At 42.4% G+C, this 22,467-nt stretch overlaps 1 protein-coding gene across 1 annotated transcript; it reads right to left on the minus strand.

Annotated features, from left to right (window-relative positions):
• Window positions 1-667: 667 nt before the first annotated feature.
• Window positions 668-21,825, minus strand: nkd2b (NKD inhibitor of WNT signaling pathway 2b). Its single transcript, XM_056444122.1, has 10 exons — window positions 21,588-21,825; window positions 21,453-21,479; window positions 21,248-21,339; window positions 4,733-4,793; window positions 4,168-4,295; window positions 2,922-3,017; window positions 2,696-2,837; window positions 2,435-2,492; window positions 2,199-2,323; window positions 668-2,037 (listed from the first exon to the last, which is right to left on the minus strand). Exons 1-10 carry the CDS (start codon window positions 21,610-21,612, stop codon window positions 1,427-1,429), a joined length of 1,365 nt encoding a protein of 454 aa, XP_056300097.1. The 5' UTR covers window positions 21,613-21,825; the 3' UTR covers window positions 668-1,426.
• Between the last annotated feature and the right edge of the window lie 642 nt (window positions 21,826-22,467).

A 22,467-nucleotide genomic window follows, 5' to 3' on the forward strand; every position in this document is an offset into this window, starting at 1 on the left:
GCAAACAGAAATAGAAATGAGACATTCTGCTTTCATTAATAAAACCCTTTTTCTTATGATCACATTTGCAATAATATACATGTTGTACTTTCACATTAATTGGATGGTGTACGGTTGTCTGGCCACAAACACGACGAAAACAAAAAATGCCTTATCTCTGAAAGCAGAAGTGTCTCATCAGCGCTTACTCTTTGCACTTACCTCTTAATCATACACCTCTCAATAACTGTAACATCACTACATTTGTATTATAGGTCGACAGTTACTGCTCTGCCCGTATATTTATATAGTTACATAATAAGTTTCAATTTTCAGTTGCTGGTGCTGGCCAAGGTCAGCTGTCTGCCTTTAATCTTTAAATAACATGAAAACTTGTTCTTCATTTCCTTTTGATCATTACCATCACATGATCAAATTACTCAAAACCACAAATCACTGACTGGGCATTGCTGTAATGTCAATTGCAAAATGTTGAAATTACCTGTTTTTTTTATTTACTCACAAACCACAAATATTTTTTAAATTATAATATTGTCATTTATTGTTAAATCTCAATAAATAACATCATACTGTGATTGTGTGCTGTTTTCTATCCACAGTGGCAGGCAGCAGACACCATAATCAAGTGTTTATGAGCAGAAATAAACAAACTGTTGTTGCAATAATGTAAATGAACTTATATAACGTTTATTAAAATATATAAAAGACAAAATACATATATGCATAATTATATCCATGATGACATATGCATATACAGTATAATAATTATACAGTAAAATATGTTTACATATATAGATTTTTTTATACATATAGCAAGATATTTTTGCATTAAAACTGGCAGTGGTGATTTCATCCCCCTCCCCCCTCCCCCCATCCCAAACAGGAAACCCCTCAGTCCACAACAGGCCTTCTGAGGGTAAAAGCCTCTGTGGAAAGCTCAAGAGCAGCAGCACCTTTACACCTGAGATCCATGTTTCGGAAAGGTCTCACACAGAACAACACAGCTACTCTGACATATAGCTTCCAAGGACTTCAACCCACAGTATCAGGAGGGAAAGGATGTCACATCAAAAGTCCTCTGATCTGTTCCTTTCGGCATCTGTACCCTTAATGAACATGGGTAACGATCACAGCAGTCCCAGCAGAACATCTACAAAAACTTCAAAATCTGTGCCACAAGTCTTCTGTTATTACATAATAACCTCAGTGAAAAACATCCTACCGGTCCAATATCATCAGCCATCGCAGTACACGATACCCCAGTACATCTAATCTCAGGATATATCTGTATAGCTTGCAAGAGAAGAGTAAAAAGATCCTGGACAGAGCGTGAGACACTGCCGTGGGATGACGTTAAGTCCTTCAGACTGGTGTGGTTGGTTGTGGTTGGTCCTGAACAGTTTCAGTCACTGCACACTAAAGGCGGTCATGTCTGATGGTAATGGTGGTAGTGGTGGTGGTGGTGGTGTTCGTGGTGGTGGTGGTGCTCATGACGCTGAACCATAGGAACCACAAACCCCGGGCTCCCAGGTGGGCCAGACGCCTGCTCCCTCTCCAGTACAGAGGGGGGTGGGACATGCTGGGGGTGGGACTGAGGGGACACCGGGGTTCTGGATGGAGACATGGCCTCTCTGGCTTTTGCCCTAAGGCGTTTGCTGTGGCTGTATTGCAAAGGGTGCTGGTGGTGGCTAGAGGATTGGGCTTGGTGTGGCAAGTGGTACACATCCTGACCCCCGTGGCCTGCTGCGCTGCCAGTGTGCGGCATGCTTTGCAGAGGCGGGTGGTGGCCGTGACATTTAGTGGATTTTCCGACTCCACTTCCCCCGTTGTTCCCTCCGCCTCCCTTGTAGGTTCCTTTGGGAGATTTGACAAACTGTGTGCCCTTGCTTCGAGACTCAGTAGGATTGTAACTATCGCTGATGACCTGTGAGCGGCGCTGGTGAACAACTTGGATTTGTGGTTCTTGGGAGCGTGAGCGACTCTGGCTCTGGGAGCTTCGAACATGAGCCTCCTGTGGAGGGTAGGCAGGGGTGGTTCCTGAAGGATAGACACAGGGTCAGTGGTTAATACAATTATGAATGATATACAACACTGTACTCTGAACTGCTACTACCCCTCCGCTTCATCATAGGCAACGTTTAACTTCATTGTATTAGAATAATACAAATGTGAGCCTACAACAACAAACAGGCTGTTACCTTCAAATCTGGAGGTATAGTTCTCAATGCCAGCGAGGTCCAGGTAGTGATTCCTCCTCTCTGTGTTCTCGTCCACACAGTAATGCTGACCCTCTGTGGCCGGCGCCTCATTGCTCTGCCCTTTGCTGCAAACGATAAGTAAACTGTCTTGATTAGAGGACTGTCGATTATTTACACAAATAAACCACAAACAATATTACAACACACAAAGGCCATCCTTCAAGCAGAGTACTGACCTAACGTAAGAGGACAGTCGCTTGTCAGCTGAACGTCCCTCTTCTTGGTGACAGCGATCTGAAGAGGTCAAATACAAGAACTCAGACCAGGGAAAGCCCAGTTTCTTTTCCTCCTCCCATTTTTCCCCCAAACATTTCAGATTACAATGGTTCTAGAAAAACATCATCGCATCTAAACTCTAAAAATATACAGTAATGGCTCACAACGTACTCAGATATAAATAATGTCTGCGGTATGATGCTGTTTTTGTTGTGATGTACCTGTTCCTGTTTCTCTTCTATTGCATTTGGGCTCTGGAGTGACAGTCAGCTTGACACGTAGTGTTTTGCTCTTATTATGGCAGGAGTGATTCACAGAGGCGTCCACCACATCGTAGATGGTGTGCATCAGACTCGACATGTCCTATAGTGAGAAATAAAACACAGTTAGTACGGTTTTTAGTCTTACCTTTGACCAAGAAACAGCTGAAGGGTAACAAACACGCACATCTTTTGTAACTTTCCCACTGTTGTCAAAGTCATAAAGCGTGAAGATCCACTCCTGACGGTTGCCATCCTCCACAGAAACGTCACACTCCAAGTCCTGTGGAGATAGACATGATCATATCTCATACACATATTTATATAAATAATGAGCAAAGCAAAAGTGTCAAAGTTGGCATTTATGACAACTGGGGGCAGCAGAGTACGTCCAATTTAATCGCCACAGGCGTTCAGTGTGATTCGTGAGCATTTTTTAAAAGGAAATGTGTGTTGTTTTCCTTTATTCTGCACACAAATATACTGTTAACAAAAGGGAGAACTTTTAAAGACTAAAGACAAAAGAAAGTGTTGGACGATTAAAAAGAAATAAACACATCTGCACAAAGCAATAGAATAGAGGCCAACTGAAAGTCGTGTTTTCAACATGTAAACAGATCACTTCTCAGCTGCCTTTACTTCGTGTGGGGAACAAAGTCAGCATGGTCGGCCAAACACTCTGACCTTTTTCCTTCTTTCAAGAAAAATGAGCACAACCTCTATTCTCAGTTACAACTTTTTGGCAGTAACTTTGATTCAGATGTATCTGGTAACATGGCCATAATTGGAAAAATAAACATCTGGAGTATAGGCCCTGCTGCAGGCATGGTGGGTGGAGAGCTGACACTGTGTGAAAGGCAGTGTGCACGTACAAGGGAGGAGTCCCCTGGGAGAGAAGCAGCACTTTATGGTTCTATAATATCTCCTCAGCTCACATAACCAGGAGGGATCAGCAAAGAGCAGATCTAAGCAGTTCTTTAAAACATGCAAGTCTAAACACTGCAATCTATTTATTCTATTTATTGGTCCCTAAATTCAATCAGGATATGGTTTGGAGCAGTGTCAACATGCAGACAGATGTTTTGTGCACAGGGGGAAGGCCTGCAGCTGAGGCTAGGATCGAGGTTACCCACCATGCATTTATTGTCTAATCCAAGTTTAAATAATTTTCACTCACTGGAACACAAAACTATTGCAACCTTTTTCTGACCCGTGTCCTTAGACCACCAAAGGCCTAACACAGCCTCCCATTAATAATTATCAGCAATTAAGTCCCAATCTACCTGAGCTGTATGTTTTTGGAATAACTTTCCAGCATGCATAACAGGCCTGGTTCAGAACCCTGAATCTTTTGCTTCAAGATGAGGCTCCGTTGCATATTCATGTTAAACGTGTGAGTTTATGACATTGCAGCCTTTCACATCATTGCTTACATCCAGACTGATGCGTTTTTTCCCGGGAGCTTTGGTTGAATCTCGAAGTATCTCCCGCACTCCATCCTCTGAGTGCAGATACTGCAGGTAGCTTTCACAGCCCTCAGCCTTCTCTGGAGGAAGAACCACTGTGAACACATTCAGGTTTGGCTGTAAAAATTGGGCAACATGTTGTGGGGTTTAGTTGCTACATTTTCCAAAGAAAATCTCAAATCCTCACAAGATCATACATTTTACTTTATATGTTGAATATGTTTTGAAGCATTTGGACAGCCAATTAATTCCAATGAAAACTGCTTACCAAATACTTGCATCCCTTGTTCTGCTTTTGTGTCAATAACACATGCATATGGGTTCTCTGGCTCCACAAAAAGTAAACCTAATATCAACATTTTGGACTTTTGCGAAATCTACATGAAAGTATCTTGAAATAATAAATGCATACTATAAAATCTTACAGAGCTATTTAAGTAATCATACATACTAATTGCACATACCCACAATAATACAACATTAGAGTCAAGCAAGCTTAACAATGAGGGAGTAGACATCCTTCTCAACTTACCCTCTAGGGGACAGTGTTGATCTGTGAATTGTCTTTCCTTCAGCTCACCTTTTGGAAACCCCTGGAACAAGGAAACAAATGAGGAGAGAGAGAGAGAGAGAGGGAGGAAAAGGGGGGGTCAGAGATGTAATTGAATCTACAGTTCAGACCACAGACACAGAGAAAACAAACAGTTTCAGCTAAAGCATTTCCTACTCAGATGAGAGGAGAGGGCTGGAGGCTCCAGCGCGGCCAAACACTTTGAACATCTGCACGCTTATTTTGTTTCACTGTCTGGAACACGACGAGTGCGGCCAAAGCCAAGCTTTCAAGATTCCTCCAAGCCCTTCAGATTGACCCCTCTCATCCATCAAAAAAACCATAATGCACTTCACCACCTGAGCTCTCTCTCTCTCTTTCAGCCAACCTGTTTATTCTCATCCTGCTTGACATGAAAGCATGAATAGTTTGATGGACGAAGTTTACGGACAAGTGTTGTTGTATTTCTCATTGCAAAACTTGACTCTGAGAACTTTGGTTTATGTTAGACAAAGCTCATAATAAACTCTCAGTAACATGTGTGTATTTATTTTTAATGGAGAATAATGGCCAGATGGAAATTTCCATGCAGATAACACGGGACTGATTCAATAAACAATTCCATAGCCATAAAAAAAAGGCAAGATAAAGGGGTGTAAGGGGAAAAACGCTTTGCTGTCATATGTGAATAATCTAAACCCTCCATAAAACAGAGCCACAATGTATTCATAACCATCCCACACATGTTTAAATGCAAAAGGCCCACTGAGGCAAAGGCCAAAGAGCTTTAATGTGCACAGCCATTCTTTAATTACAACTGGATTGTGGAAACAATGAAAATTAAGTGCAGAAACCACAAGTTTAAAACCACAAGAATTTAAACAACAGATGATTCATCTTATTTACGTCATCTCAGTCCTCGAAGCTGCTCCACACAAACTTTGAAATAAAACCCCACCAGATTGAATCAAGGAGGCCCAGTGAAATGAGACAAATAAAAAACAGATAGATGCTAGAAAACAAAAGAACTCCATGTACCTTGAACAGAGCCGAAGCTCAAGCCTGAACATCTGCATGCGTTTAGGTGAACAAGCCCCCCTTTTCCCTTCCCCTTCCCCTCTTTTTCAGAGTAATGACAGCGCCAGGGCCTCTATTTAACAATCTCAGAGCCCGTGATTATTCCTCACTTCAGAGGATGATACCTCCAGCCTGTAATCTGGACCTGACCTTCACCGCTGAAAGGAGGGAGCCGGTTGAGTCTCAGGGTCAAGGCTCGGACACCCCCTGCAAATTGGCTACCGGAGACATTGAGAGAAAACAGAAAAAAGAATGGGAGTCGAGTCTTGGGGAGAGGAGGAGAGGGGGAACAGGAGAAGGGCAGGAAATAAGCTGGAGGAATAAAGAGGGAAGAAGGGAGCAGAGAAAAGAGGGCACAAAGGGGAAAAGGAGGGAAGGAAAGATAAGAGGTGCAATGATGGGAGAACAGGGAAGCAGATAATAGTAAAGCAGAGGAGGATGTGGTTTGTTAAAGGGGAGATATGGCATATCTATTGCTGACTCAGACCCAGTGAACTCAGTGGGAGAGGTGGAGGTGGGTTTCAACGGACTGGAAGGCTTCTGGGAAAGGTGGAGACGACTACATACTAAGAACCAGACGAGCATATGTGCATCCCAACACAAAATCCCACACAGTTTCCATCTTTGCGGTTTCTGCAGCCAAGTTGTTGTTTCCTCTCTACATTGGAGGCTTTTATCTCCCCTCTTTGTAGGACAGTCCCTTAATGAAGGGCAGTATGTAAGGAAGAGGGAGTTCACACAGACACACTGTTCTGCAGCTCAGAGGAACATCAAAGACAACCATTGATTCCCCTTCTCCTTGTTCCCATGAGGATACGGAGCAAGGTATCAGCACCTCTAAATGAAAGGCAGGATTCAGCATTAAATATAATGAAACAAATCAATCGACCAGCTGCCAAAAGTCAATCTCGTCTCTAATTAAAATTCTGATATCAGGAGACGTCTTGCTGCGTGCAAAAGGAGGGGACCAGCAGGGCCTGTGCTGAACACATGGCTCCCCCTCACCACCACCACCACCACCTCCACCACCTCCATGCTCATTACATCCATCGGGGGAGCTAATGAGAGAGCAGGCTGGGTCTGACCGCAGTCTGCAGTTTAACTTCTAAACACATGGCATCTCCTTCCACATCGCCCACGGTGTCGGGCTCAAATCTGCCCACCACATGTGTAATTAACTGCTCTCTGGCATCTGGCTGCGCTCATTCTTTCACTATCAGATCACACACTGCTCTGTAAGCTACGCAAATGTGTGAGCATATTGGTGTAAAGCATTCCTTGTTTTCCACCAGTGGCGTCCACCTGAAGCCCATCGTAAACACATCTACACTGTGTGTGATATCAGGGATGGGGGAGACGGATGGAAATCTGCATGTGTGGGACGGATGCTTCGACAAGAATGACAATAAGATGATAAAGGTATTCGATCTGTATGCACTGGAAGTGTTCTTCCATGTAAACAGGTTCCGTCTCCCAGACGCCTGGACATACGAGACAGACGGCGCGGTGTGTGATGTTTGTTCCTGTTTAATGCTGTTTCTGCCAAGCTTCCCTAAAGCCTCAGCCTGCTGCCAGACTTTTATGTGGGATAGGGTAACCAGGGGAAGCTTTCATAGCTCCCTACCAGGTGACATCAGACATCCCCCAGCAGTCTCTCTCTCTCTCTCTCTCTCAACCACCCATCCTCCCGCTGGAAAACACTGCACATCTTTGTTCTCACAACCCTCTCTTCTTGCTCACCCCCTAGATATAAGTACACACACACTTCTTTTTGTCTATTCTTCAAACCATACAATGCAAAACTGATTTTGAAAATCACATCTTCAAAAACAGGGGAAGCTAAAAGGAAGATTGTTTACGCAGTTCTTCTAGCCTCGGGGTACATACATTTGCTGGAAAAAATACAAACACAGATTACTGTCTGGATATTATTTTAGGCCATGTGTTTTCAAAAAAATACTTCAGACAGTTAACTTTTATATTAAAGTGGATTTCATTTTTAAAACCACTTTTACAGAACATTAGCTGCTACAATTCTGTATGTGCACTTTAAATGTGCAGTTCTTTGTTCAAATCAATAATCTTTTCTTAATTTGGTGCAGAGAGTGTTTTAGGAGACAAATTCTTTGCAGCTCCCAGTAGAAGTTCTCCAGGATATAAAACAGTTTCTGGAAATACAAAATCACCTGGAACTGACACTAAGAGGGGCGCCACACTAAGGCCTTGACGACCACCAGCCGACCAACATTCCTGCTCCCACTGGTCTTTAATAGGAGATCAATGTGGGGTTCCCCAGTGATGGAAATGAGGATTGAGTAGAATTAATACAAAGAAAGGAACACCACTTCGTAAACAAACTGCATACTCTTCACCGCAGAATGAAACTGGAGAGGGAGTGGGGCCATTGAGAAATAAAAGCTCTCCATTCCAAAAGAAACCAACCTGGCCTTGACTCAAAACCAGATGTGAGCCGTTACACAGAGGAAAGGCAAAGTAGAAGAGAGGGAGATGAGAGAGGGAGAGGGGGGGGGGGGGGGGGTTGAAAATACGGAGAGCCAGAGAAAGAAGGCCAGTTGCACAAATTCTGTCTCTTCTCTTGACAGTAAAAGAACAATATGTTGGTTTCTTGGCGGCTGCACAGAAAGCTCTCTCCTTCTAGTTCATCTGGCATCAGCTTTCAGTCCCAGGTCGGGTAATTATGGTCCTCAGAGTCAACGGAGCCGATTGGCCTCAGCCTGTACTAAGCAGCAATATTAACACAACCAGCATTGCTAATGCTGCTGTGTTTGAGCTAGCCTGCCAAATAATGTCCATCTCAATATAAACACAAGCTAAAAGTATGTTTTTATCATTCAGTTTCTAACCGTGCACTATCATCATGACAGAGCCAAAGATCCTAAAAAAGTATTTTAACGTTTAGCCTCAACCCTACCGTATTAATCCTTGACATTACATGACAGCAAAAATGTGACTAGTCTGTTAATGTAGGTATTTTATCTATGTATGTGACCTGACATGTCTTTCTATGAATGGCAATGAGATCAGAGCGAAATGCCATCCTGTCATCTGGACTGGACCCATTGGACCCATGTGGCCAAGATGGCCCAGATATGGCCCTTTCAGGGTAGCGGGACTCTCTCTGAGATCAAACATGAGGCAAAACCTCTCCCTTGGCAGGACATGAATCACTGGGCCGAAGCCTCTTCGTTCCTAGTATAACAACAGCTGTGGGGAGAGATGAGCATGCATGCATGCCTGTCTATGTAAGAGTAGCACGTAAACCATTGAAAGTCACCCGCTCATATTCAATCAGGAGGGACTATCTCCTAAAATCTGCACGGCCCTCCAGTCTCCTCCTCATCCTCTCCCTAATCTTTCCCTCTCACTTTGATTGTGACCTGCTGGATGTCAAAAACAAAGATTAGCATCCCTGGCTGACCACTCTGCATCTGTCACCGATGCTGTAATGAGCTTGCCTTCATTAAAGTGGGCTTTGATAGGAGTCTGATGTTATGGAGTGTCCTCCTCTCAGCTGTCACACAAGCAGCTACTGTCAGGGCTTGGAAACCATGTGCCTCATACCAGTGACTGGAATCTCACTCATGAATCTGGGTAAGGTAAATCTGTTAAATGAAATAGAGGCAGTAGATCATAACACTATTTGATCAGTTCCAGGAAATAGAAAAACACACATTGGCTGTTATAGTTCACTTTATTTAAAACACAAAACACTGAAGTAAAGTTTAAAATGCGTTGCCACACATATAATGACCCACAGAGAGCATGCTGCTTTAATTCAGAGGTAACAGGACTTGGTAGTGTAATCCAACAGTCTCTGAGTGGACATAAATATTTATATATATATATATATATATGACCAATGCCATGTGTTATATGCACTCACACATTTAACAATCTACTTGGACAAAAGTTTAGTGAAATGGGTTCTTGTAACTGTCAGAACTGAAGCTGTATGTCTTTTTACTTTATATTGTTCTGGGATTTTAGGTACGAACTCAAGACTTGAATGTTTTTGTTCAAAGTTTCAACTAAAATCCCATCAGTCCACGTGTTTTGTTTTCATAATGGTTAGGTATTAAGAATTAAAACGTAACTTACTATGTTAAACTGCAACTACTGACTCACATTATTGTTAATTAATAAAGTTATCTAAATTTAACAGTGCCCAAGGGGACGTCTTTAGATATTCCCACCAAATTATTCCAACAATTTGAGTTATTAATCATTTCAGCACAAGACCTGAAAAAAAAGGCAACGGCATATCAAAGCCAGTTAGACTCAAACAGGATGTTCCTCTGTTTCTGGCCTCCATGTGAAATTCTGTAAGCTCCCGCGCAGGCCCCTGGCTCTTAAGCCCGGCCAATGGGGAGCGCGTCCAGGCCGATAAAGCTCAGGGGATTTGTTCCACATTCCTCAGGCCCTTTAAACAACAAAGTGAATCTAAGAATGCCAGGTTGTGGGTGAGGTGGCTGCAATGCCAATCCCATTACTGTCCAAAGCAACTCCCCCTCTCACAGTTCGGTACTCTCCACATGTGTCCAGCTGAGCTGGTTTGAAACTGATCAGCTGCAATGACCTCATGTAATCAGGGCTTTAGTATAGATCAATTCTTCAAACTTGTCCACCTCGTCTGCTTCTACTGGGTGAAATCCATTTTGATTAAATCACTCTCACCTGTAAAGGACGCGCTTTGTGTATTTAGTGTCAGGTTTCCAGCTGTCTGTCTAGTATCGAAATGTCAGTTATAATTGCTCTCACCTGTGAAATAACCACCAACGCCACTGTTTCCACTGCTCCTTTTTGTTCAGCTACAAGAGATTTAAGAAACAGCTTTGAAAACTAGGCCGGGCAGTTCCCAGAGGCGAGGCTCTGTGGTTGGAGGCTGGTGAAACTATAAGCATTACAGCGCTCCTGCGGGTGACTGGGAAATGTAAACAAGCCATGTTGGGGATGGACAGCTGCACGCCACAGTGGAAGAGCGGTTACATTGTTCAAGCTTGTTGTAGAGTGGCTGCCAATCGTTTTTTGTCTGATGTACCTCACGGCCCTACATGAGCTCAAGTAGCTCTTCAACATCACCACCCAACCTGTTACAAATATATTATTATGGCTGGAATATAAACTGGATGTTCAATGGCTATTGTCAGTGTGTAGGTACTCATTTCAACATATCTGCTCTATTGCTAACTAGTTTTTAGTCACTCTCAATTGCAACACGTTGCGACAGCTGCCTCAGGTTAATGTGTGGCTTAAGGCCTAAGATTAATGAAGATCAGAGCCACTATATTATTATTTATAATTGTTGGCTCTTTATTTACCTCCTTAACATAATATGCGGGAATATTTCTTCATCACAATTACAATTTGTGTTGGAGTGAGTTGAGTTTCTTTGAGCTTCCTGTGTACCCATTGGAGTACACACTTTTTTTTAAATGACTTTCTTGGCTGCTCAGTCCTGCTGGACTGCTGCTGTTGAGGGCTTGTGGGCTCGTGGATGAGCTGCCTGCTGGTTTCCTGAACACGTCTTCCAGCAGGATGACAAACAGGTTCAGGGTCAAATCCACAGCTCTACCGCGCACTAGTTATGGCTCCCTATGGGTAACTTACACAGAGAAGTAAAGATCCATATGACTGACCACGATAAGAGGAGGTTTCGCAGCCGTGACCAATCAGCCGGTAATGTAGCATGAACTCTCAACACATCCTTCTGTGTGGCATCCTGGGCAAACAGAGACGGGCGGCTGTTGCGCAATACTATTATTGCATTCAGCCCTCAGGGAGAATTAGGCTTGCCGGTCACAGAATGCCAAAATACAGTTCAGTGCAGAAGGATGCAACAAATAACCAAGGTAGACAGGCAAGCACACAAGCACCATAGTGCCCATAATAACTCATATGTGACTCTCAATGCCAAACCTCAAGTCCCAGGAGACACTGCTTGTTTGCATAATTGGTACTGTTCCACCTTACTATAACATATTTAAGACTCTTGGCTTTGTTTGGGCAGGACAGTTTTTCTACACTAAATATCTTGAATCTGACATACAGAAGAAAAAAATCCCGCATATTCAAAGTGGCTGCATCTCTTTTATCGGCTGTCTCCCTCTGTGTTGTTGTGTAACTCTCTCTGACTGTCTCCTCCAGCCGGGAAGGATTGCCAGTCTTAAAGACCACGAGAATTCTTGACACTGAAAGACCGACTTAAGTTCCTTATAGTCATGGAACTGGACAGGGGGTCATCCCTGGGTTAACACCAAGTGTTTTCCTCAGGAGTCCTAAAGATACCCACCTGCTGGGCGCAGGAAGCAGTGGAGACTCCACGATATTCAGATGATGTGAAGGAAGCCTGGACATGTAAAATGGACCATTGCCAAAGGGCGTCAGGCTGTAATGCTTTGGCATATGAGACGCAAGTTCCCATGAAAATAGGGGACAAAGTTGAAAGCTGTAGATGAACAGATGAAGGGAAAAAAAGTAGCACATGAGCCAATTACTGATGCACCAAAATCATGCAAAGCTCATTCACATATCTGTTGAATTATTCTCAAAGAAAATGACTGGTCCAAAAACTAAAAAGGATATCGGGGTATGCATAGCCTACGATGAATTACTTTTGAAAACTTAGCTACGAGACAAGAATTTTAAAGCCTCACGCTGCAAACGATGAATTATCATTTTCATTTGTAACACATCACAGAAATATGCAAGTGGAGATTATGAGGCTGCAGTCGGCGAAACTGTAACATCTGTGCTCCTTGCTTTTGGACTGAAGCTGCCATGTGTGAACTTTAGTGACCTGACAGACTAGCTGTGTGTGTCTGAAGCACAGTTCCCCAGTGTGAAATTCTGGAACGTAATTCATCCATGGCACAAGCAGAGATCAAAAGGCTATGGTGCAGAGGGCAGCTATGCAAAGCGCACAGAGAGCTGCTGCTTTCACAGCCATAATTACTGGAAACCAGGGCCGTGAGGCAATATAAAAGAGCACTTAAACATGAGCTAAGTTAGCTTAGCATCGCTGCTTGTATATTCTTATCTTATCTCAGTATAAAGCGACAAGTCGGATGGAGTCTGGTTCTCTGTCACACAGCACGTCCGGAGGCAGTCCACTTAAAGGCACTAAGTGTGACACTTAATGTTTGATAAAAGTTCTTGAAAGACAAATTACGCTTCAAAAAGCCGAAAGGTGCTTAACATATGTGGTGCTGCCAGGATAGAGCTGTTCTCAAAGCAGAGCACATGACACTGGGGGTAAAAGTTCAGATATTCTGATACACTGGCATTCTTTAAGTGATAGGATCAGTCACCCCCTATCAACACCAAGAAGTAGGTGCTGGTTATTTAGAAAGACCTTGCAGAGCTGCTATACCTGAGGACTTTTCTGTATTCATTTATAGGCAAATCTACTGCCAGAAAAACTGTGACTGTTTGTAGTGCAAACTGTTTAAAATAGATATTCTATGAGCTAGAGGTGAATTTTTAACACGGTTTTTAACACATTTGGTCCACTGTAAGCTTTTTATAAAGCCACATGCTACAAAAGTCACTCAGCGGCAATATAATATAAAAATCCTGTTTAGAAGAGTGCATTTTCTCAGTGAAGCACCTCCTACAAGCAGATGGTGTCTCTGAAAGGCTCTCAGTGAGGGGGGCGGGCATCTCAAGGAGAACTGCTGTTTATTTGAAATGAGCCTTTAGGTAAACAAGTTACACGGCACACACAGGGCCAGGTCAGCTTTTGAAGTGGACGGGGCTCAGGGAAGAAATGGGTGGGGGAAGAAAAGAAAGCGGCCTTCAGAGGAAATGAGAACAGTGGCCTCTTTCAGCACTGTTTCATCCTCTCCCTCCCTTCTTGTCACATATCGAGCAAGCACAAAAGGTAATTTCGATACATAAATACACCAGCGCAGAATGCAAAGAGTAAAATCATCCTTCTTCCCCGATTTAAATTCCCCTGAAAAATTACCACCCATGACAAAAATAAACCACTTCCTTTTAATGGAGACCCATTGAGGGTTTTGATGATGGGAACAGGTTTGCAGCCATTCCCCATTGGAGAGGAATGTGATGTGCAGAAGTGAGGCCAGGCCTGTGCTGTCTGCAGAGCCTGGATAGAAGCTTTGAAGCTGCTCGTGTGTTTCAACAGCTAACCACTTTCAGATGGGACTGTGGCGTTTTATGAGCTGAGTAATAGCGATACCTACACATGTGCAGGCTCGGGGTCCCAGAGAGGGGGAGGCTGAGCTCAGAGCAGAGAGAAAGATGCCGAACTCCTCAGGGGTCTGGGTTTCGGGTGTGTTTATAAATCTTGTGCTATTGCGTTCTGTATTTGAAACTGGAAGACAGGAAGATGGATGTTGTGTAAAATCTGAACAAAAGTTCTGTTTTAGATTCATTTTTTTCAAGGCTTTTAAACATCAAATAAACTGAAGGTATTCACTCCTTGTATGGAATAAACCCTAAACATCATGGCAATACTCCTACATCTCACGAGGGTCCCCTGGGTTGTATACTATGAGTGTGACAACCTTGCAGAATGCTTTATCTACACGTACAAAATACCTTGAGAGTCAAAAGCTCTAAACAACAGTGCCAACAGTGACCAGGAGTGCCCACTTTACTTTTTTTTGTTAAGCATTAGGAAGCCAGGATTTGTGGTGTGTGGTGTTTCACCCTCCAGTCTCAAACCTAGCAGGGCGTCAGGTTCAGGAATGTGGAGCAAGAACGAGGTTTGGAAGCATTTTGGGCTGAAAGCATTTTGTACATTAACAATACAGAAAGCGAATGTAATCACAATATGCAGAATAGTTCTGAGTAGCTCAAAACATAAAGGTCCTAATTAATTTGACGCACATTTTACAGATTATATTTCTTCTGGCAGTGTTGTGCATGTTCTACCTATTTGTTTTTTTCTTCCGCAAACCGCAATATTTGAAGTATTCATGCCAAAGACGTGTCTTCTAAGTTACTCATATCTATCAGTGTATTGTACAGCCCTGTGCTATTTAGTTTCCCTGTGCTTGCATTGTGAAATATATGTCATGTCAGCATCTGACCTTTGGGGAGGCAATTTTCCATTGGCTGAATTTTGTAGGATAACAAACTTGTGTCCAAAAGAGGAGTCTCCTGTGCTCTTTAAACAAACAAGTTAATTCCTCCATCTCTCTTTCAATCTGCAAATATTTAAAGCAACAAAATATTGAACAAACATAGATCCGCTTTGCCTCTTCTGAAGATATATGAAGCTTTCTGGCACCTCCCTGAACTCCGCACGGGCACTATGCTCACTGAAGATGACATTTCAACAATGTAATCAATTAACAATGGCTATAATGACAGCATATAATAACACCATCAACAACCATAACTGAAAAAATATGATATTCCCCTGGCTGCTCTGAGGCTTGCGAAATGAAGTCCACTTGGAAAAGAGCTAGAGCGTTCTAAGGGGGAACAGGGGTTTATGTGGAAACATACCTTACACACTAAAATGTAATAACCTTTGAGTCTCCCGGTGTTTTACTTGGCTGGGAGAAGCATAAGATCAAACACAGACTTGGATCCAGCATCCTTTGCCAAAAATGTCAGCGCTAAGCACTGGGCTCCAGCTTCAGGTATTTTCTTTTCCCTGGTAGGCAGCGATGGAGAGCAAAGACACAGAGCAGTGTTAACCCTAGGCGGGGCTGCCCCAAACAGCCACCAGCACACTAACCATGAAGGGGAAGTGAGGTCTCCCTGCTGTCATCACTGACCATGCACGTCTGGGTCATGTGGTGTCACTGAAAACCTGGGATGGGCTCCATTCAGGAAGTTGAGCTATTCACTAGCTGCAATCCGGTCCAGTAAAGCTACACTAATCTCTCTGAAGCACTCAATCAGATATCGCATAAATATCATGAAAAGAAGTGACAAGAAGTGACTTCAAAGCGGCGCTGATGGGGCTGAGAGAGCTCAAAAGGCTGCAGAGCTTCGTTCCATATGTCTGCAGATAAGAGCTCCAATAATGAAGGAAACGACTGTCATCTCTCGTGTCTGAATATACACTGTTCTCTTTTGAGCTGGAAGAGACATTTAAATAATTATCAATACGTGGATGAAATGTGGATGTGGTATATCTAATTTGATATTGCTATTTTTTTATATTAACCGTGGCAAAGAATAGGCAGGGGGGGGCATGTTATTTCAGGTACTGGTCAGACATGAAACCAGTGCTTGCTTTTCATTCACCAAATCCATGCACGGTTTACCTCTGCCAGAGTTGAGCCAGATTTCATCTTTCCTTTCGGACGGTGGCAGCCACTCACTGTCTAAAAGCACCTTTAGAGGTACACGTAGGAGATTTGTAGATTTTCTTATCTTTGGAAAGTCAGGTTAGCTGTTACGCCCCTGTTTTCTGTCTTTCTGCTAAGCTAAGCATCTGACTGTAACGTCATATATTCAAATGTAAACCAAAGGGGCAGGAAGGTCAAAAGCTCATGTTGTACCTGAGACACAGATAAATACCTGATTTGTGCTAAAGGATTTTGAACTAATGTGCGATTGCTCTGTGATTCCTCCTGATGGCCAGAGAGGCCTGCTCCAAGTGCAGGTCACAGAGAAATTAGGGCGAAAGTGAGAAAACTGCTTCAAAGTACTTCAGATCGTATAAATATCCACAGAAAAATAAACATTTAATCTTCCTGCCGTTTTTGTAATGTCTTTCTCCATTAGGCACTGGCCACACAAACCACTCTGTGCCTCTCACTAAGTCGTTCACTCACACACAGACGGAGGGGGAGAGAGGGACTCAACCTCTGACTCACAGGCGAAGCCATGTGGTGAAACGCACTTAAACACTCCAACACGAAAGAATGGCTAAAACAAGCATCTCACACTTGTGACGAGTGCCTGAGCCGACCAGGTGATGATGTTTACACTGACAGAGAGGTGAATGTTTGTTCTGGACAAATGGCAACCAACGTAGAAAAGAAAGCGGTGTGATTTGGTAAAGTGAGGTCAAGGATCAGCTCCTGACCCCCCATACGATGCGGTGGACCAGGAGGATGAGACTCCATTACTCCCCTTCCCCCACTAAAAACCTCAAATATCTGCCTAATGAAAAAAAACACCCTTAAAACCCCCACTCCTCCTCCTCCTCTTTTTCTTTTCCCCCGCCACCCTCTACCTCCCCCTTCCCACCACAGCCCCTCTCCCTGCTCCAGGATTTTGCTGTACAAACCAGGAACAGATGTCTGCTGGGGCCGTGCTGAAAGACCCCGCTGTTCTGGATGCCAGCCACATGCTTTTCATTCAGAGATGAAGGCTCACAGCTCGCTTCTTGTGAAGCCAATTCCCCCCCCCCTCCCCCTCCCCTCCCGAAAAAACCGAAGGGTTGGAAAAAAAAAACCTCTCCAAATGCCTTCAAAAGCAGCACATATTTGAGCACACCTTTTTGTCGCCTCTCCACCTATGGATTGCTCCCTGGTGGTGTTGCATCAGGGACGGGCTTTTTTTTATCGTTTGTGTTTGTATAAGAGAGGCGGAAGGGAAAAGTCTCATTATTTACTTATTATATTTCTTGTGGGGATGTGTTCAAGCTCTCAATGACTTCAGGAGGTACATGATTGTATCCAGTGCACACAACTCAAATGCAAAAAAAAAAGAGCTGACCTCAGGTTTAAACTTGAACATAAATTGTCATTCAGGGCCACAGCCTTGAGATTACACCCCGGCCTCAGATCCAAATCAAATACCGTTAACTCAAAATTAACATGGTAACTAAAAGATATACCCAAATGCCCAGCAGCAAAATGTTCCAAACATAACATCCATTTTGAGCAGAGGAATTTTATATAACAGGAAAGTCTTATTCACAGATTCCTAATGAATGTTTTAAAAAAACCACTGGTTTACAATTAGTTGAGTGAGCAGCTTGGAAACTCTGCTCTCAAACAAAATGTAGTATTGAGTGGTGAGTGCTATGTAATTTCAAATAAATGTGTGTCTTGGAGCTTTTGTCACGTGATTACATCCAACTGAATCCCTAACCAAGCCCTTTTAACTTCAAGTGTGATATTATTAACCTTTCAAAGTGGAATAATAAAGGTCTTTGTTGTGGAATTTAAAATGTTGACACACTCCCTCGTCACCGGCCAAGTCTGTGGGGAGTTCTGAGACAAAAGATGGTGCTGAAAGGCTGAATTAGCCTGTCATTATTTGGGCATCCAAGCATGTCTGCTTGAAGCTCCCAAAATGAAGCACTGTGGTTGTGTATGTGAGGGTCTGGACTGTTGATGTGTTGATGTTTCCAGAGGTGAAACACAGTGAACCCTCACAGAGCTCTTCCACTAATGAACTCAGGTTTGGATAAGTACAGAGGAAGGACTTTTCTACACATTACATATTCAGTAAACACAGGCTAGACTTGTTTTTGAGGGTTGGGTGGGCGATTATACCTTGCACAACCTCTTCTGATCTCACCTGTTATACTGTATCTACCCGGTGTTTGAACAGGTAAGACTTGTAAGTCTTACGCACCTGCAAAGAGGTGTAAAGATCTTGATGACTGGAGCCTGGATGAGCCAAGTCATCACACTCTCTTTATCCACTAATGCCATTCTTTAAGGAGGCTATACGGTTACTTTCTGAGGGCATCACGCCAATTGCAATTATGAATCATGTTTTGTGGCAATATCAACATTTAAACATGCCCTTGTATCCTTTGATTTTTTTTAATATCTTGGTGCGACAAAGCATTTCACAATGTGTTGAAAAGAAATGACTGCTATTCACAGGTTTACACAAAGTGATGTTGGGCACTTGCTATCTTAGCGCTTTCTTTCCCCCCGCCTGGTTAGACTCCATCCCTCAGCCCATCCCCCAGGACAGGGCAGGGGATAGAGGGGTGAGGGTTCGGAGGCTCCACTGATATCAGAGCCCTTTTATAACTCCCAGCTCTGCGCTTTGAAGTCGCAGCCAGACAGCTCAGGAATCCTACTCCCCCATTTGACAATGAGGAGGGGGATGGTCAGAGCTAAACACTGTGTTTGGCCAATCTTCTCCCGTACAAAATAAGCAATTTAAACTGTCCCTTCTGCTTATCAACCAGGACTAAGCAGTGTAACTCCTGTCTGGTGTAAGCTAGATGTCAAAATAAAATTTGGCTGAGATCCATCTAAAAACCTCAAAAAATGTGAAAAATATCACAAAGAAAACAGCAAAAGTATATATATATATATATATATATATAAATATCAATAATATATATATATATATAAGTAGCAATTATATATATAAATATAAATTATATATATATGTATTTATATATATATAAATAGCAATAATGTGTGCATGTATTTATATATATATATAATTTATATTTTCTATTCGACTTGGGCTTGTTTAATCATGGTCTAAACCCCAGACATCTAACAATTTATTATCCGATAATTACATCTGGATGTGTGACAATATAATCCAATCCTGGTAAAGAATTAATTGAAGGTATGTGGGATCAAAAGAGGAAATGGTGCATCGTCCTACAGCAGAGATGAATGTGTTGAAAGTCAGTCTTGTAGGATGGGAAACTACACACCATGAGAGGCATCTTTACATTAAAATCGAGACAGGTTTAATTCAAACACCTTAAATGGAGCTGTCACACATTGCCTCTGAGATACAATGGTGAACATAAATGCAAAGCGTCGTCATCGTATTAATTTCATTCATGCAACTGGATCATTTGGCATTTCATATTTTGTATCAGAGCTGCATTACCCATTATTTTCATTGTTAGTTAATCTGCAAACTGTTTCACATGAATGAATCGTTGTTTGGTCAATAAAATGTCAGAAAATAGCGAAATTATAATTTCTCAAAGCAATATTTTTAAATTGCTTGTTTTGTCCAAAACCAGAGTAAATGTCATCAAAAAGCATCACATTTTCATGATTAAGAAGCTGGAACTACATGAACTACTGCTCTAAATCAATCATCAAATGATTTGTCAAAGATAGAGTTTTCTGTCAATAACCCCTTCGATTAATTGACTAATATTAAATTCCCACCCTGTGAAACTAATAAAGGATTAATTTATCTTATCTAATTGTTGCAGCTCTACTTTACATCATGCTTTGGGTTTACAAGCAGCACATTATTATTGCTTAAAACATTAATAAAAAGTATATGCCGTCACAGACATGACTTCATTGTGGTTTGTTTCTAAATTAGTCTCAAAGAAAGCAAGAACGGTATAATAGGCTGGTGATGCAGTTCTGGTTACGAGCCTCTAATGTAACCAACTAATGACTCAAGATAAATCAGAGGCCGGACTTTGATGGAAGTGGATCAACCTACTAATAAGTGCCAAGCGTTTGCCTTTGGTGGTTTTCCTTGAGGGGAGTGTGAACTCAAGACTTCTCTGAAGCAGAGTAAGTTCTCTTTTAATTTGCCATGAGTGGGCGGTTTATGGCCTGATATAATCCATAACTCTTCCACTATTACAACCGCCCACCTCACGGATTGTCAGTACCTCTGAGTGAACTTCTTGCTCTTTCTGTCTGAGAGCTTGAGACTCTTGTGCCCCTCAAAATGACCCACTAATTGAAGTGATGTAATGTTTTGCCACAGAGGGCTGCCCACTGGGAGCCGCACTAGAATGGGAGGCATTGAGGAAAAAGACACAGCCCCGAGTCGTGATGCCAGCAGCCACAAGAGCAAACGCTATATATCCCTCAGTCTGAGGAACGACTACCTTTCCATCCATTCTAGCTGTGTGTGTGAGTGTGTGCGTGTGAGTGTGTGCGTGTGTGTGTGTGTGTGCGTGTGCTGCTTTGCCAAGCCGCTTAACACGCATGCTGTCATAACCCTGTCCAGGGATGCTGGCAGGGTAATGACCGCTGCACGGTGTTGTGCCGGAGCCAGACATGACAACCTACAACCTACAACTCGAGCGTGTTTTCGCACATGCTTATGAATACAATTTGCCTTTCTCTCAAGTACCTGCAGCTCCTCTTTCAAGAGGAGGGAATGTAACAGCTTCAACGGACAACTTTGAAGTGCTTGACAGGCCCATCCCATCAGCAAACACACACACACACACACACACCTGGCTCTTTTTTTCTTCTTCCAATAATGAATTTTGTTTTGTGAAAAACATGAACGTTGCACATTCAGCATAACAACATATGTATTTATGAAAGTAACAGTCACAACATAACCATTTACACAGAATAGGATTCCATAATTGAGATTTTCTTTTCATTTTTATTGGATACTAACTTTTAGTTTAACTCTTGGAAATGCTCAGTCAGTATTCAAACGTATTTCCCCAGTATCACTTAAAGGGAAAACATAATAGCCTTATATACTTTTCATTTAACTTCAATTAGATCTCCTAATGAAAGGGAAAGGTGCTGATACCTGCATGTTCTTCAGCTTGTGGTCCGTCGCGCTGTACCGTTCACATTCCTCCATCCCTCTCCGGAGGAAGGCGTTCACGACAAAACTGTCTCCTGTAAGGAGAAAGTACACCGATCAGCAGGAATACATCTCAAACTCAACCTACTTCATGAGATTATCATCATTTATAAAACTTGACTAAAGTAAATAGTCGATTGCTCCTCACCTTCAGGGTTTTCTCTGCGCTTGCACGCTTCAGATCCACAGAAACAGGGATGCAAAACAGTAAATCGTTAGTTTGTGAGACTTTAATCGAAATATATTTTTTAAGTGTTCAGTGGTAAAAATAAACATTCCTTACCATGCTTTGACTGATGTTTCCCCATTCTCACGCCCCTCTTCCCTGGATCAATAAAAGTACTCCGATATCGGACAAGGACACCACAGTCACTGCTTCAACATGGTCACATTGTGTTTGTTCTGCAAAAAGAAAACTCCAACTTCATCCAAAGGCAGGCAGTTCAGTCGCATGTTCATTGAAGCATCAGCTGTTTGTGCAGAAACGAGATCGAGCTGTGAAATGGATGTAGGGAGGAGACTGTCTGTCCACGGACTTCCCTTCAGTCCGACTGAATGTGGAAACGCTCCGAGCACACCACAGATCACGCAGCCGGAGTCAAGACACGGAGAGCAGTACACTGTGTTTCCGGTTCATGTTTTTACAAAATAAAATATTTCGTGAAACATTATAACATTGACGAAATTGTGTCAACCACTGAAAATCAATAAATGTGGATAGAAATGCACATAATGGAATGAAAAAAATAGAGAAAGATCTTAATGGCGTTATTTATCCTACTTAACCAAATTAGTTAAATCTTAAAATTAAAAAAATGACTGGAGTACGATTATTGACTTTCAGTCTTTTGTAGCGCATGTTTTTAGTTTTTAATTAAATTATACTGCACATGCAATATTATCATAATTAAAGATTTCAAATCCGTAGATGTGCTTGAACGTTTTAAAGTGTGTCCTTATACAGCTGCACATTACTGGAAGATGTGTGTAAAAACCTTGTCTGAAAAAACCCTAAAGTCTTCAACTTATTTTGAAATCAATACAGTTTGTGTTATCATCTACTTGCTTATTATGTTGTTCACTCTAACCATGTGTAAGTAAACTTCTGAATAGACTATGTTAATCATTGTTTGTTCCCCAGTTGTGTTTTCATTTCTATTTTT

The sequence above is a fragment of the Pseudoliparis swirei genome, chromosome 22 (genome assembly GCF_029220125.1).
Source record: "Pseudoliparis swirei isolate HS2019 ecotype Mariana Trench chromosome 22, NWPU_hadal_v1, whole genome shotgun sequence".
Lineage (NCBI taxonomy): Eukaryota > Metazoa > Chordata > Actinopteri > Perciformes > Liparidae > Pseudoliparis > Pseudoliparis swirei.